Below are 14,501 nucleotides of genomic sequence, written 5' to 3'. Positions count from 1 at the left end.
TTGGAATTTGACAGCCTGGAAATATTGCATGCTCCTGAAAATATGTCATTCCAGTCTGTCAGACAAAAATATCTGTGAGAGGGAAAGGGATATTTACAGAAGGCAGCTTACATATAATTATATTGCATAGAAACCTGTAAATATTTTTAATATTATCAGGAAATTTTACTGGGCATTAAATACCTCAGTATTTCTCAGGTGTCCTTGAGGCTTTTTATGTATGGCTAACATTAAACCACAAACTCTTCACAAAAACTTTAAGGTAAGTCCCACAGGAATATGGTCATATTATAAAATAGATGTGCACTAATAAATTCATGAGTGTGTAAGCTATGATATTATAAGTTACTGTGTCTTTCATGATACTTCCATGCTAAGAGTAAAGTACTTAAAAGTGTGAGATTTTTTTAATGCACCATCCCAGAGTCTCCCAAATGGGATATTTAGGTGACATGTTTCACGAGAAGTGTTGGAATAGTGAAAACACACAGAATTTGGGAAGTAAAAAAAAACCCTCAGAAATGGAGGACCCTCCTCCTACTCCAAGCAAAGACTTTGTGAGTGAAGAGAAATGCTCCTCTCTGAGCAGCTGGAGCTGAAGAACTTGTAAATTAAAGGATCCAGAGCAATGTTGTGCTACAAGAAAGACACACCCCTAAAAAAGCCTTGCCCTAAAATTGCTGTTGGGAAGAGTGATGAGGATGATGACCCAGAGTAACATGTGGTTTTTTGGGCTGCCTAAAGCAGACTACTCTTTTTAGAATCCCCTTTTTCTGCAACATCTTAAGCTGTTTGTGTCCAGCATCAGGCAACTTTGAGGAGATAAATGTACCCATGTGAGTGGAGTGTTAGGAAAGAATGTGTTTATTTTCTTGTGGGCAGTGTGGGTCAGTTTGCAGCAGAAATCACATTTTCCACAATAAGACCTGATCACTTAAAAGGTGGAAGAGCAGGTTCAGTAGTCTGGGAAAGAGCAGGGGGTGCACAGGGCAGTTCTATGAGTGCACAGAGGTTGTTTAGCAGAGCTGTCACAGCCTTCAAGGGCAGCATTGAGCAAAATCAGATTTCTTGAGCTTGAGGTGATTTGGTGACATGGCTTTTCACAGATCAGCCCCTTAATTCAGCTGGCAGGATTAGCTGAGCTAGTGTGAGTTGAGATCAGTGTGCCCTGGACCACTGAGAGGAAGCTGAGCTGGATGTGTGGGATGATGCAGTGGAGTGACACAGCACCCTTGGAACTCTGGAACCTCCCAGTGCCAGCCCCTGTGTGTCCCTCTGGCCACATGAACAAAAAGGACTTGGCAGGATGTGACACCATGTATGAATTCCTTTATTTCCTTGATCACATCAGCAATACAGGAGTGTTATGTGGATGAAAAGAAAATCTTTAAGTTCTTGCAGGGAGTTTTTTCCTCCTGGAGAACCTCACCCATAACAAAGGGTTTCACTGTGGTCAGTCTGATGCTCTAATGAAGCAGGGAGCTCCTCTGGGTGATTGCTCAGTGGGATTTCCTGGCATAAACCTGCCAAAAGCTGAACTTTTGCTTTACCTCCCTCATTAAGAAACTGAATTATGCCTTCAGATTATTTTTTTGTGTGTGTGGTGAGACCAAAATTCCTTTCCCTGCCTGTTCTGTTTCTGTAGTGGCTCAGAGACTGCTGTCTAGGGACGAGCATAACAACAGAGCTGGGAGGGAATAACATGTTTGCTGTGTTCTGCCAGCCCCCAGTGACCCAACAGCATTCCATCATCCTCCCTTCAGTTTTGTCTTTGATGTGTTTAATCACTTTTAAGCCAGTATAAAATTTGGGCATTCACAGCATCCTGTAGCAATGAGTTGCAGAGTCGAGCAAGATGAGCATAAGCCTTGGTTCTGCTGATTTTGAATGCACATTCTAATTGTGTTCAGTGCCCTCTGATGCTCCTCTGGGAAAGCTGGGAATGCTCAGTCTCTCATCTCCACAGCACTTTCGATTTTATAGATCCTGCCACCTCCCTCCTCAGTCACCGAGTGTCCCCTGACTAAGGAAACCCATTAAATGGGCTGGATCATTTCTGTGCCACATTTATTTGCTTGTTTTCTTCTCTCTTCTTCCTTTTTGTACCTGTCTATCTTTTTGAGGTGAGGCACCACAAAGAGTCTGACCCAAGGATGCAGCATTCCTTTGACAATAACACATGGATATCCTGCAGTCTCTTAATCTTCTTCTAAGAGTTCTAATTATAGAATTATTGTTTTCTCTGGTGTTACTTGTGGACCTGGCTGTTATTAGATCTTTTTCCAGATTGAGAATGGCTAGTTGACAGCCAGTCACTGTATTTGAACACTTAGGATTGTTTTTTCCTTGTCTTCACCTTTCAGATTGCATCTGTTTGCCCCCACAGGGTTTACTATAGAAATATTTCTGCTTAATAGTTTTAAAAAATGTACTCTGCTACAAAGCAGAGGCAAATGGATCACTTTCAGTCAATTTACAATTTTGAAAACAACTGAATTATTAAAATAAACTTTATAAATATTTAGAGATACAATTGATTTTTGTTTTACAAATGTCCTGTGGGGAGTCAGACAAAGAAATTAGCTTTAGAAGCATGGCTTAATCATGCTGTATTAATCAAGAGCTTAAACAGGTGCTAGAGGGGTAATGATCATGCTCTTCCTCTTGGAGGAAATAACTGTCTGAGATTTGACTGTGTTTTTATAATCAGCCTGAGGAGGAAGGTGGGCAGAGGTATCATCCTGCCCTCACCACCTGTGAGAAAGCTGAAAAGCTGCCCTTTATGTCTTTAGATTGGGGAAAATGCAGTGGCAGCTCCTAACTAATCATGTGAGCACAGGAACTCTTTGAGCTGTCAAACCCACGGGGAGGAGGCAACGACACCCTTGTAAATGATTTGGTTTTGTCAGCAGAGAACAATGTGTTTGAAAGAACTGCTCTGTTGTCTCAGGAATGCAGTGTGGTGTGAAGCAGAGGGAAGAAATTCTATTGTCTGACTTCTGCAAGAGAGGTAGAGAAACTTTGTGCCAACTGTGTGTGTCATTTTGTCTGTATGGGTGACAGGCTATAAATCCCGTGCCGTGGCACAGAGTGGCACCATGTGGGAACTTGGGTGCTAAATGTGCTTCCACCAACAACCCCTGTGTTTGGAATCGACCCCCAGGGGTTACACTCATTTGTCTGTATCACTGCTTTGCTTTTCCAGGGTGTTCTTGAGAGCCATCAACAAATTTGCGGAGACGATGAACCAGAAATTTTTGGAGAACATGAATTTTGAAGTCCAGGTAAGTATTGAGGGTTCTCAACTGGGTCCAGGTGGTATGTGCAGGTCTGCAGAGCCCTGTCTGGTCCTGTGCATCAGCACAGGAGGCTCTTGGTTTGAGTGGGGCAGGATTAGGCCACCTTTGATAGGACATGGGAATCATGTTTTGATTATTTATGATCAGGCACCCAAACAGAGTATTTTGTTCCGTGATTCTGTCAGGACTGGCAAGCAGAAAACTCACTTTTGTCTTAGCCAACCATGTGCACTCAGAAAGTCAGTCTTGGATACAGTGCACGGAGCCTTTGCAATGTCAATATAGGGCACAAAAAACTTAGCTTTGTTTGACTCCTGGAGTATTTAGCACCTAGAATTCATTTTTAACTTATAGTCTTCCCTGAAAAGTCAACCTTTATTTCTTTATTTTTATTAGTTTAATCTGAAATAATTTTTAATTAAGTTTCAGACTTTTTTTTTCAAGTTGTTCAAAAATCATTCCTTGTAACTTAAACATTGGGTCGTGCATTTTACCACATTTGATTTCCTTTAGATAAACATGTCTGTAGTTTTCCCATTCGTGAAGTTGTTATTAAAATGTTAATACAGTTTTTGATTCAGGATTTGTCACTATAGAAATAGATAGAGAATACACTGACAAGGTATAGTTGAAAAGTGATTCTGTTGCACTCTTACTATAAAGTTCAAGGCTTTGCCTTCTTGATTTCTTGGGGTTCGTATTTTACAGTTAATCTCACAACTTGCAATCTGTTTTAGGTGATTCCCTTTTGCTGCACATGATTTTTCAGGCTCATTGTACTACAAACTGTTTGGGGTTGGTCTCTTGGTCCTCAACACAAAACCCCTTGGTCACAAATAGCTAAAGAGCAGCCACACGAGGGGTTACACAGGAAGGGTTTAAAAGACAATAGTAAAAAGAGAGGTAAAACATTCAGTTCACACTCAGTTACACTGTTCCCAAGTATGAAATGTAGAGCTTTTTCCTCACTTATTTCATTAAAAAAATCATACCTTCAAAATGGGTGACTTTGCAAATATATATATATATATGTATAATGTTAATTAAGATTTTTGAATCATAGGGAAAGATGTTTCTCCTGACAAACTTAACACTTATTTTTAGTAAATACCCCTTCTGGAAACCCTCAGATCCTTGATGTAATCTCTCTTGGGCTCTATCAGTTTATTAACAACTGATTTATAAGCTATGATTTCTGTAGTGATTTTCTTGATCACTTTTTCCTGAACGATGGGTTGGTAATTTTTACAAGCAGATATCAGAGGTCTGAAGGACATCACTGTGTGCAGGCTGCCAAAACCACACAGCCTTTAAAGAACACGTGTCTGTCAAAGTTTTATTAAGCTGTGCTCTGCCTCTCTCGAATGGGAGAGCAGCAGTTTAATGTGCAGCTTTTATTCCAGCTCCTTCCCGTGGCAGTTCTGGGTGTTCCAAAGTGTTATCAAACAACCAGGGGTGTTGTAGTTCAACACTGCACCTTGCAGTTCAAGGGGATGCATTAATGCTCTTTTATTCATGACTTGTCAAATAGCTGGAGGCTCTGAGTAAGCTAAACAACGTTAGAGTAAATAAGGAGAGCCTTGTAAAGAATTGTAGTGCCCTCACAGTCTTCACAGGAGACTTAAAATCACAATTCTTCTGTGAATAAAAGCTCTGCAAACCTTCCAATAGTTCCCTAAATATACCTCTTTAAAAAGCTGCTACTGGACTAAAGAGGGTCTGAATAGTGCAAAGCATATTGACTTATTTTCTTAACTATGAATTAAAATTTGATTTCCCAACTCTCTATTTTTTTATATTAGTATATCTTAGCTGTAAGTAAACACAAGCAGTGGCTAACTCGAAAGGCTCACAAAAATAGTAAAAATAAATAGGTGTTTCTTCTAAGTTATTTAGTTTTAAGTCACAACTAAAGGTATTCCAGTATATGAAAGAGATCATTCCTGAAGTGAAGGCCTCACATATTGAGGATGCCATATATCCTAGAAATCAGTTTATCATTTCTTATGCTGTTCAGAAGTTCCAAAAGGTCGTTTCTGGCTAACTTTGCTCAATAGCTGTGCTAACTACACGTGCTTTGCAATTCTGCACACTTGCAGAAAGTTTACAAGTGTCATTTTTCTCCAGAATCAATCTAATGAACCCAATATCCAGCTGAAATGTGTTATGGCTGCTGGTCTGCAGGGGCTGAGCTTGCTTTCACTATAATATTTCAAGAAAAAAAAAACCCCAAACTGTCATCTTGTCTGTTTTTAGGATATGCTTGAGTTTCCTTTGCACCTACAGTGATTTGTCAGAAATTCAAAAGGCTTACAAAGAATTCATGTTTCTCCTAATTACCAAAAAAAAAAAAAAGCCCCTAGGCAAAGATATCTGTAGGGCAATGGCTACAGGGTGGCCTTAATGTCTTGGTTTCAGAGGTGTGTGAAGGAGGAGGCAGCAGCATTTATTGAGGGATGATTTTTCAGGATAATTACCAAACCTTCTCTTTGTGAGATGCCTGGAAATTTCTTACTAAATCAATTCCACATTTTCCAATTGAGCACATGTCCAAAACATCTTGGAATGTTAGTGTGGGCTTAAGGGAGAACAAAATGGGTCTTGTAAGGATACTTTTTTACATTTTTAAAATCTGTTTCTATCTGGTTTTACCTCTGAGAGACTATTTGGCCTCACCGAGTTCTAAGGTCAGTTCTGGTACTTCAAAGCTTGCAAGTCCTTAATTTGAACATGCTATTGAAATACAAAGGATCCTTTTTTTTCAGCCATTTTGGGGTACTCTGAGGACAAAAGGAAATATATTTTATAAACCAGGTTATTGAGTTTATAGTGTGTGTCTCTGACAAAGGTGGCACTGTACTTGGAGCTATTAAGTGAATAAATAGACCAGTATCTTTAGTAATAAGGTTTCATTTTTCTCTCTGTAATCTAGAATGATTTGAGAAATTTTCCATTTTATTATTATTGATGATGATGATGAAATATAAATTATAATTGACACATGCCAAGTGAGTGCCCTGCACCTCAAAAAACACAGCTTCTCAGGGGCTGAAAACTCTACACTGGTCAAAATAATAATTTAAAATATTTGGTAAGAGAGTAAAGGAGGCCTTTCAGTGCATAAATAACATTTATCCTGATGCAAAAGGCCCTGAATGAGGATGGTATTGAGTTGGTGTGTTTGCAGCAGGGCCAGCTTTGAAATGATCAGCTCTGTTTGGGAGAGCTTTGGTTGGACCTCAGAGGGAGGAATAAAATACACATCATAGACAATAATTCCTTTAGGAAATGTCTGTGGTTCCATGTGTGGTTTTGTGTGTCAGTCTCTGTTTTTCCTGGTTATTTTCACACTGGAGTTTTCCAGGCTGTAAAGGACAAAGGTCACTCCTGTTTTTGATGGAACATCATATTTCCAGTGTGGGTTCCCAACCCAGGGTTGTGTTACACCACACAAAATGAAGAGCTCTGTTACAAGTTTTGTTTCAATCCTTTAAATTACCACTAAATATATTTACCATTGCCTTTCTGTCTCTCTATGACACCTACCACTATTATTCAGATAGAGCCACGTCTTTAAGTGTCTGAAGCTGTTGCTGACTGCTTAGAAGCTTTTGAAAATAGTATTTCTTTCCTTAAATTCATGTTTCCTAGTGAAGTTTCTCTTTTCCCATTCCATCTTTAGCGTGTGAGAAATACTTTGATTGTCTGGAGAACAAGTAATTAGCTTTGAGGAATGAAGGGTTCTGCATTGGAAGTGAGGAAGGGTTTCATCTTCTCCAAGCACACGACATCAGTAGTCATTTAGGGATGTATTTTGTCCTTCTTTCATGTAGAGAGCTCTTCACAAATCATATTGGAATTTCATACAAATGCTGGTTGAATTAGAATCCAAAGAGGAGACAGTAGATGCTTTTTGAAGTGGTGCTCAAATGCAGTGTAATTGCAGTGGTGCCTTTAGCTCCAAGTTAAGATTCACCAGTGTTAATGTGTCTCCCCAGTCCTGCCTTGGTTCAAGGTTTAATGTTGTTGGCTAATGAATCTCCTGTGGATCTTTTTTTAGCAATATTTATTCAGCTGCTCTGTTATTAAAAGCAAATGTGTAGTAGTGGTTATTAAAATTCATCTTTCTTGCTTTTCTGCTAATTGCATAATACTAATGATGTGCATCTTTGCACAATATAGAAATCTCATATTGCTTGCATAGTTTGGTTTCATAAATTATCCTGCATTATGCATCATTTAATATTATTCCTGCTTTCCTCAAAATTATTATAATTTCCTTATATTCAATTTACAGCTGTGGAACAACTACTTTCATTTGGCTGTGGCTTTTATTACCCAAGATTCACTGCAACTGGAAAACTTCTCCCATGCAAAATACAACAAAATCCAGAACAAGTAAGCAAAAATGTGTATTTAATTTATATCTTTAATTTTGTAGTAAGATGATAAGAAAGGTAATGATAAAAGTGCCTTTTGTATTTCTTTTTTCCTAGATATGGAGATATGAGGCGTTTAATTGGCTTTGCCATCCGTGACATGTGGTACAAACTTGGTGAGTACTTGGACCACTGAATCTGTGTCAGATTTCTTGATTTATTGAAAAATGAAGTGCTTTTGTAAATACTTCTGCTGTTTGAAGTTAACATATGTTTTCACTCCTGTGATTAAGCTTGGAACTGTCATGACAGACCATTTGACTACTGCCAGTTTTTTATCTGTCAGAGAACAACCTTCTCTCAGATTTCAAGTGTGGCTGAAATCAGACTTCAGAAACCTTATTTTGTGGAAATTGAGACTGGATAGATTTTCCCTGGGAAGGTTCTTGCTCAACCTGAACCTACACTTCCCAAATTTAGGGGATTCAGACTTGGAATCTGTTTAGATTAAAACTCCAAAGTGTTTTTATGTTTCCTGTCCAGCCTGCTGCTCCTCCTTTGAGAGTTTCTCATTAACTCCTTTGGGATCATTTCTTATTAACTGAACTTCTGTAGAATATTTGTTTTATCCTGGAAAACTTTTGTGTGGCAATTGTGTGGAAAATCAATGTGGCACTCACGAGAGAGGAACATCAGACTCAGAATACTCAGTTATGGAACAAGCCTTGTCACAATTGTTTATGAGAATATATTTATCTCCCGAGAAGCTTCAGGCAGTATTGACGTTCTTGCACAGGTTATTGAGTTTGCTGCTGCTCTGCTCCACACCAGAGCAGAGTTTCAAGAATATCTTGGACCTGGCTGAGGTTTTTTCGCAGATTTGGGTGTTTTTTGGCAGCTGATCCCACAGTTGTGCTACAAGAGAATTCCATGGGGGTTTAGGAGTCGATGACTGCAGGTGGCAAATGAGGGTTGGGAGCATAATGGGTACAACTTCAAGGACTGTTCAGTCATTATCTGAAGGAAATATTCAGATACCAGCGTGGGGTAGGACATTTCTTCCTGCTGGATGAACAACAAGAAATGGTGTTGATGGCTGATGTGGTCAATTTAAATGACACCTTGCTCCATGTACACAGTGCCAAAGAAATAAATGACAAGGAAGCAGCTGTGGGACAAGGGGACAAATGCTGAGTGGTCTGGGCAAGCATATGGAGGGTGAGCCCACCCTGCTAGGGAGCACTGGCAGAGACCCTGGAGTGTGGAGCCAGAAGGGAAGAACAGTTATGGTTTAGTAGAAAGTAAATCTCTTGGTTTTACTTAATAGGAAAAGCCTTCTTGAAGCCAGGAGAAAATGAGTTTGTTGTTCTTTGAAGTGCCCTGGGATGAGTCAGGCTGCGAGTCTGGCTCAGGAGGGGTGGGAAGAGCCTCATCTCTGAGTGCTGGAGGGATCTGTCACCTGTAGCCAAAGGGGAAAGGACTCTCAGGAATCAAGAGCCCAACCCCAAACCGACCCCAAAAAAATGTGGGGGCTGGTCCTGCTTACATGTGGGAGTGGTCAGACCTTCTGAGCCTGGTCAACCTCAATTAGTTTCTGTAAAAGCCACAGAAAAAGCTGGACCAGCCCAACCTGTACACTACTGAATTGTGGAGCACAAAGGAAAACTGGGAGAGTTCTCCAATGGAATTGCTAAGAACTAATGACTTGTGCTTTTTAAAATCTCACAGTTCCAAGCTGGCCTAACAGCAGGTGATTGTCATCTGGTTTCAGAAATAAAGATACACTTGAATTGACAAGTTTCCAGACAATCTTGTGGCTGATCACTTCTATTTACTGCAATTTTGATGCATTGCTTGGTTTGGTTTATTGGTTGCAATGTCTGATGTTATTCAGAAGTGAAAGCAAGTAATGGTTTTCTCCTTCATAAGCCAGAAAGGTTACAGAGTGTGCCATTACTGTGTGGCTCTCTCCTACTGATAGAATTTGGGGAGTCCTCAGGTTTATTTATTGCTTTCTACTCTAAATATTTATAAGGAGATGTCAAAAGCTGAAAAACTGAAGTGTTCACTGAAAAATGTCAACTCAGCTGGTGTACATGCCCATTCCTGGCACTGAATTCTGCCCCTTTGGAAGGAGACAGTGTCCATTCACACCCTCCCAGCCTTTGAGAAGGAGCAGACAGGAGTGACTGAGCTGTAAGACTTCACCAACACAAGTGGCTTAAACAGTGCTTTAAATGATTGCATGTCCTACATGCTTTCCTAAAAGTATTTCTTTTCACCTCAAATATCCAATGTGTGGTTTTGCTTCAGGCCAGAACAAAATCTGCTTTATTCCTGGGATGGTTGGGCCCATCTTGGAAATGACTCTTATTCCAGAAGTCGAACTCCGAAAGGCCACGATCCCGATTTTCTTTGACATGATGCTGTGTGAATATCAGAGGACAGCAGAATTCAAGAAGGTAATTAAAAACACTCTGTGTGAAAAGGCATTAAAATATCCTGTGCTCAGTATTTCTGGTTAAATGTGTGTCATGTGGGCTTTTCTGCTCCCAGAAAGTCAAATCCTGAGTATTAAGAACCAAAGGAATGGCTTTGTGCAGCAAGTGTGGGCTCTCCACAGTGATTTAGTTGGACTCAAGTATAACTTTTGTTGCAATGACAGCAATAAGACACTGCAATAGGGGCCCAGAGAGGTTGCAGGATCTTAATCCAAATTTTCAGAGTTTTACTGAAAAAGCTTCTGAGCAACAAGACTTACACTTGTTAAGTAGGAGGTAGAATTAAATGACCTCTGGGGATCCTCTATAATCTAAATTTTTCCTTATGCCCCTTCCTTGTGAGATATTGATAAGCCAAAATGTTCAGTATTTAGTACAGCATATGTCACAGAAGCAGCAATGAATAATTAATTCCATATTATCACATTTCCCAGGGAACTCTAATTTTTCTAAGTATTTATTGTGAGAAAAATAACCACTGTGAAGAACTGACACTCCTGAAGTGTTCTCTGCAGTCATTTTGAAAAGAAAAAAGAATGTTTAAATCACAAGTATGAAAAATTTCTGATTGATGGAATAGAAATAGGGATGGTGGGAGAGGGCACTTGGAATTTTAATCTGAATCTCCTGTCATTGCTTGCTGTGCCTACCTGGACAGTGAGTACCCATTGGTTTCTTTCCTATCTGACATTTCCATTCTCATCAGGCTCTTTGGCCACAGACTCACCTTATTCTGTGCTTGCAGAGTAAATTTTCCCAGTACATTTTCCACTGAATATTCAGGCTTTGTAGTTACGCAAATAATCAACTCAAATCAGTCTGTGTAAGGGTAAGTGACAAACAAAAAGGCATCATTTCAGACACATGTAAATATAAATATCTCGTGTACCCAGCTATGTTTAATGCTTTAAATCATTTGGGGCATTTCTGTGTCAGCCGAGTGTGGAACAAATGAGCAGATGGAATTTCCATTTTGGTCCGTGTTCCACAGCGCAAAGCTTTTGGTTCAAAGCCAAGATTAAAAACCACTTTGCCTCTGTGCATCTGTTCCCTCCGTGTCCTGGTAGTCCTGTATTTGCTGCCTTAAAAATGTTTTCCTGCTCGTGGCTTATACCTCATCCCCTGGGAGAGACCCAGGGATCTGTGCAGAGCAGAAATCCCGGGAACTCATCAGTCAAACTGCCCCATTAACAGGAGCAGCAGCTTGGGAGCCTGGGAGGTGCCAGACACTTCAGTGACCCTTAAATCACCTCTCAGGCCAATAGAAATAAGTTTTCAGGTGGTATTTTACAGTGCCAAGAAACAAGGACATTTTATTGCAGTTTGAGAGCAAAGAGATAGTTTTTATCATTAACTATTTCATAATCTCATTAGCTTCTAATGTTCGACTTTAGGAATTGCAAATCATTTACTGGCCAGGAATGGTGAGTTTTATTCTCTCCTTTCCCATGGATGAGATAATTAAGATAAATAAACTTGACTCTGTAAGTTTAGCTCTTCTGGTAAGTTTTTAAAAACATATATTTTAAAGGAAAAGCACATTAAGATTTATGGTTTAAAATTCTTGTTATCTTCATTAAAATGAGAAAAGAATTAATATGAATGGATGATTATTGGATGCACAAACACACAAACTCTAGCTTTTGCTAGTGCACAATTTGTATATGCAAATTGACATTTAGAGCACAAAGGATATTTCTTGAAAGCTTTAGTGTAAAATTTTGAGAACGACAACATGTCATTTGCAGAGTGCCTGTGGCACTCAGGAGCCCAGAATGACATTCAGTTAAAACACAATTTTGCAGAACTTTAAAAATAAATAATTTATATCTAATCTAATCTTCTCTAATGAGAAGGGGAAAAAAATTTCACAAACAGAAACATCTTTATGAGCTGAGCCTGTACCAGCAGTGGAACCAGAGCTTGTCTGGTGCCTCCCACATGATTTAATAACCTTTCCCAAAATGACTGTTTCTGTTAATGTTTCATGGGGCTGTGCTGGGCCAGCACCAGGACAGGGCTCTGTTTTTTGGGGGGGAACACAGAGAAAAGCAAAATTCCACCTGTGGTTATCTCAGGAATGACATGTTATACAAATATATTTAACAGGTCAGAATCCATACGTAGGTGTTTGACACAGTCAGACATTTTCTTTCAATCCTTTCTTCTGCTTTGCACATGTAGCTTCCATTCACTCCAAGCAGTGTTATGTAAGTATGTAATTTTAACTTTAATTGAAGATGTAGGGAGGGAGTCATTATTACCTACTAATTTTAGCCATCAAGGCTCTGTCTGTCATGAGCTCAGAGAGTGAGGAATCTTGGAAAGGCAGTTTATCCAAGTTATTTTCTGTGTCTGTGGATAGAATTAGTCCTGCAAATATATCCCTTTCTCCTTCATTGTTCATGTGTTGGACACGTGGTGATAAAGGAGTCCCATCCTCCAAATGTTGGTGACCCACCTTTCCCAGAAGGATCAGGGTGTGCATTTTATTAAGGCTTCAGAAAGCAAAACACATCTCATCAAGCAACCTCGTGCTCTTTGTTCTAAATGCAATCGGAGGCCAAGAGCTTTAAAATAATTGCTTTAAAAAAAAAAACCAAACAAACAAGCAAACAAAAAAAAAATCAAACTTAAAAAAAAATTAGCTCTTTGCAGAGTAAATGAAAATATCATTGAAATAAACAAGGATTTGAGTTAAGTTACAGATTTAACTTGGCTTAGAAGAGATTAATTCATCCGTGTTTATATTTTTGTTCAAATAAGTCGCTCTGTTTGTGTTTGGGTTTTTCAGTTGAGGATGTCTCTGTTTTCTGCCAGTTGCTGGAGCCATCTGGGGAAGTTTTGTGTGTTTGCTTTCCTTCCTGACTGCTGTGGGACTGTCAGGAAACAGTGCTGGCTGAGGGGGTGTTCTGGGACTCCCAGATTTGTTGGAGGACAGATGCTCATTCCTCGTGCTCCTGGTGCAGTGCCCTGTCCCTCTGAGCTCAGAGCTCTCACAAAGTTACTAAACGAGTATTTTACCTCAGCAAGCCCCCCAGTGCCTGTGGCTGTAAATAGCTGTAAACAGCTTTATTTCTGGCTCCCAGTTCTTGAAACTTTGTCATGCAGAAAGATTTCAGCAGGACATGAGATCATCCCAGCAGCAAATTTGTGTGGCCTGGTGGCTTCCATGTGGAAAACATGGACTTGCTCTTGATTTGGTATTGAGGTGTGCTCAGAGCTCTGCAGATTCCTTGGATCTATTAGACAGACAAGCAGGTGTGTTTAAAGCTCAGTTGGTGCCAATGACACTTAGGCACACTCTGTTTAAATTAGAGGAGTGTTTAATTCCAGGGCTTAATTTTGGCAGAGAAACACTAAAACTCCATTCTGTATTTCTGCCAGCTTTTTTTACTTGTTTTGATCCAAGCAACTGATTCTTTTTTTTTTTGCAGCTTGTTGAGAAACTGCAGGAAAGATGCTTAGGAAGAGTTTTTTTGTTCAAATCCAGCAAAGTAAAATTATTGCCTCTTCGAGAAGTAATCAATTCTCTACCTGCTGAATAAGTACTAGGAAGGATTTAAGAGCCGGACAGTTTTTAACTGGTGCTTGACTTGCACTAAATTCACAGATTTCTGTCTTACTGCAGTAAATCCACAGGCTTCAGGTCTAGAAAATGGATGGATTGGGTGTTTTTGTTTAATATTTCCTTGTCCTGAAATTGCCATGCACTTATGTTACCCACGTTACTAATACATATATAAACACTAATACACATACTGCTCACACATAGGAATTAATTCAGAGCCCTTTAAACCCCTTTTTCTGTCTGCACGAGACAGAATAATTTTATTTTTCCTGTTAAGCTATTTTTCAATGGTAGCTCTTTATTCTCTAGTATTAGTACAGTATGTACTGTTCCACAGGCAGTCTTTAATTTGTATTCTAATTACAGAGACAGAACTAAAATTGGAGCAGCAAAACCAAGAGTTGAAAAACAAACCAAAAATCCTTTTTGGGCTCTACAGAAAAAATAAGACCCTCTCTTATTTGACACTTCTATTAGAAATAATTAAGAAATAGTGCTAATGTAGAAGTCCTTCTACTCAAATCAGAAAATGGGCTTGATGTTACTACTGAACAATTTACAGTTTTCTCTGAGAACATTATGGGAAGTGGTTCTTGAATGGACACTCAGATCTGAAGTCATGAGGTCTCTCAAGGAGCAGTGGGGAGTTCAGTGCACCACATTTACTGCTGATTTCTGCTCAAATCCTGGATTGCTCAGTGCTGCTGTTGATGTTCCTCGTGTACATACTCTACAGGTCTTCAAATTCACC

The 14,501-nt window shown here is 39.5% G+C and overlaps 1 protein-coding gene across 1 annotated transcript in view; it reads left to right on the top strand.

Moving 5' to 3' along the window:
* The window catches only part of DOCK2 (dedicator of cytokinesis 2), a 165,264-nt gene that overhangs the window by 116,885 nt on the left and 33,878 nt on the right, over positions 1 to 14,501 (top strand). The window contains exons 30-33 of the mRNA XM_051793680.1: positions 3,206 to 3,284; positions 7,597 to 7,697; positions 7,796 to 7,854; positions 9,992 to 10,140. Coding sequence (XP_051649640.1) covers positions 3,206 to 3,284; positions 7,597 to 7,697; positions 7,796 to 7,854; positions 9,992 to 10,140 — 388 coding nt within the window. The remainder of the gene's footprint in view (positions 1 to 3,205; positions 3,285 to 7,596; positions 7,698 to 7,795; positions 7,855 to 9,991; positions 10,141 to 14,501) is intronic.

This window comes from Manacus candei, unplaced genomic scaffold, assembly GCF_025592945.1.
Source record: "Manacus candei isolate 608988 ecotype Guabito, Panama unplaced genomic scaffold, ASM2559294v1 h1tg000037l, whole genome shotgun sequence".
Taxonomy (NCBI): domain Eukaryota; kingdom Metazoa; phylum Chordata; class Aves; order Passeriformes; family Pipridae; genus Manacus; species Manacus candei.
Note: the sequence above shows the minus strand (reverse complement) of the source record. Positions and strands in the feature narration are given on the sequence as shown.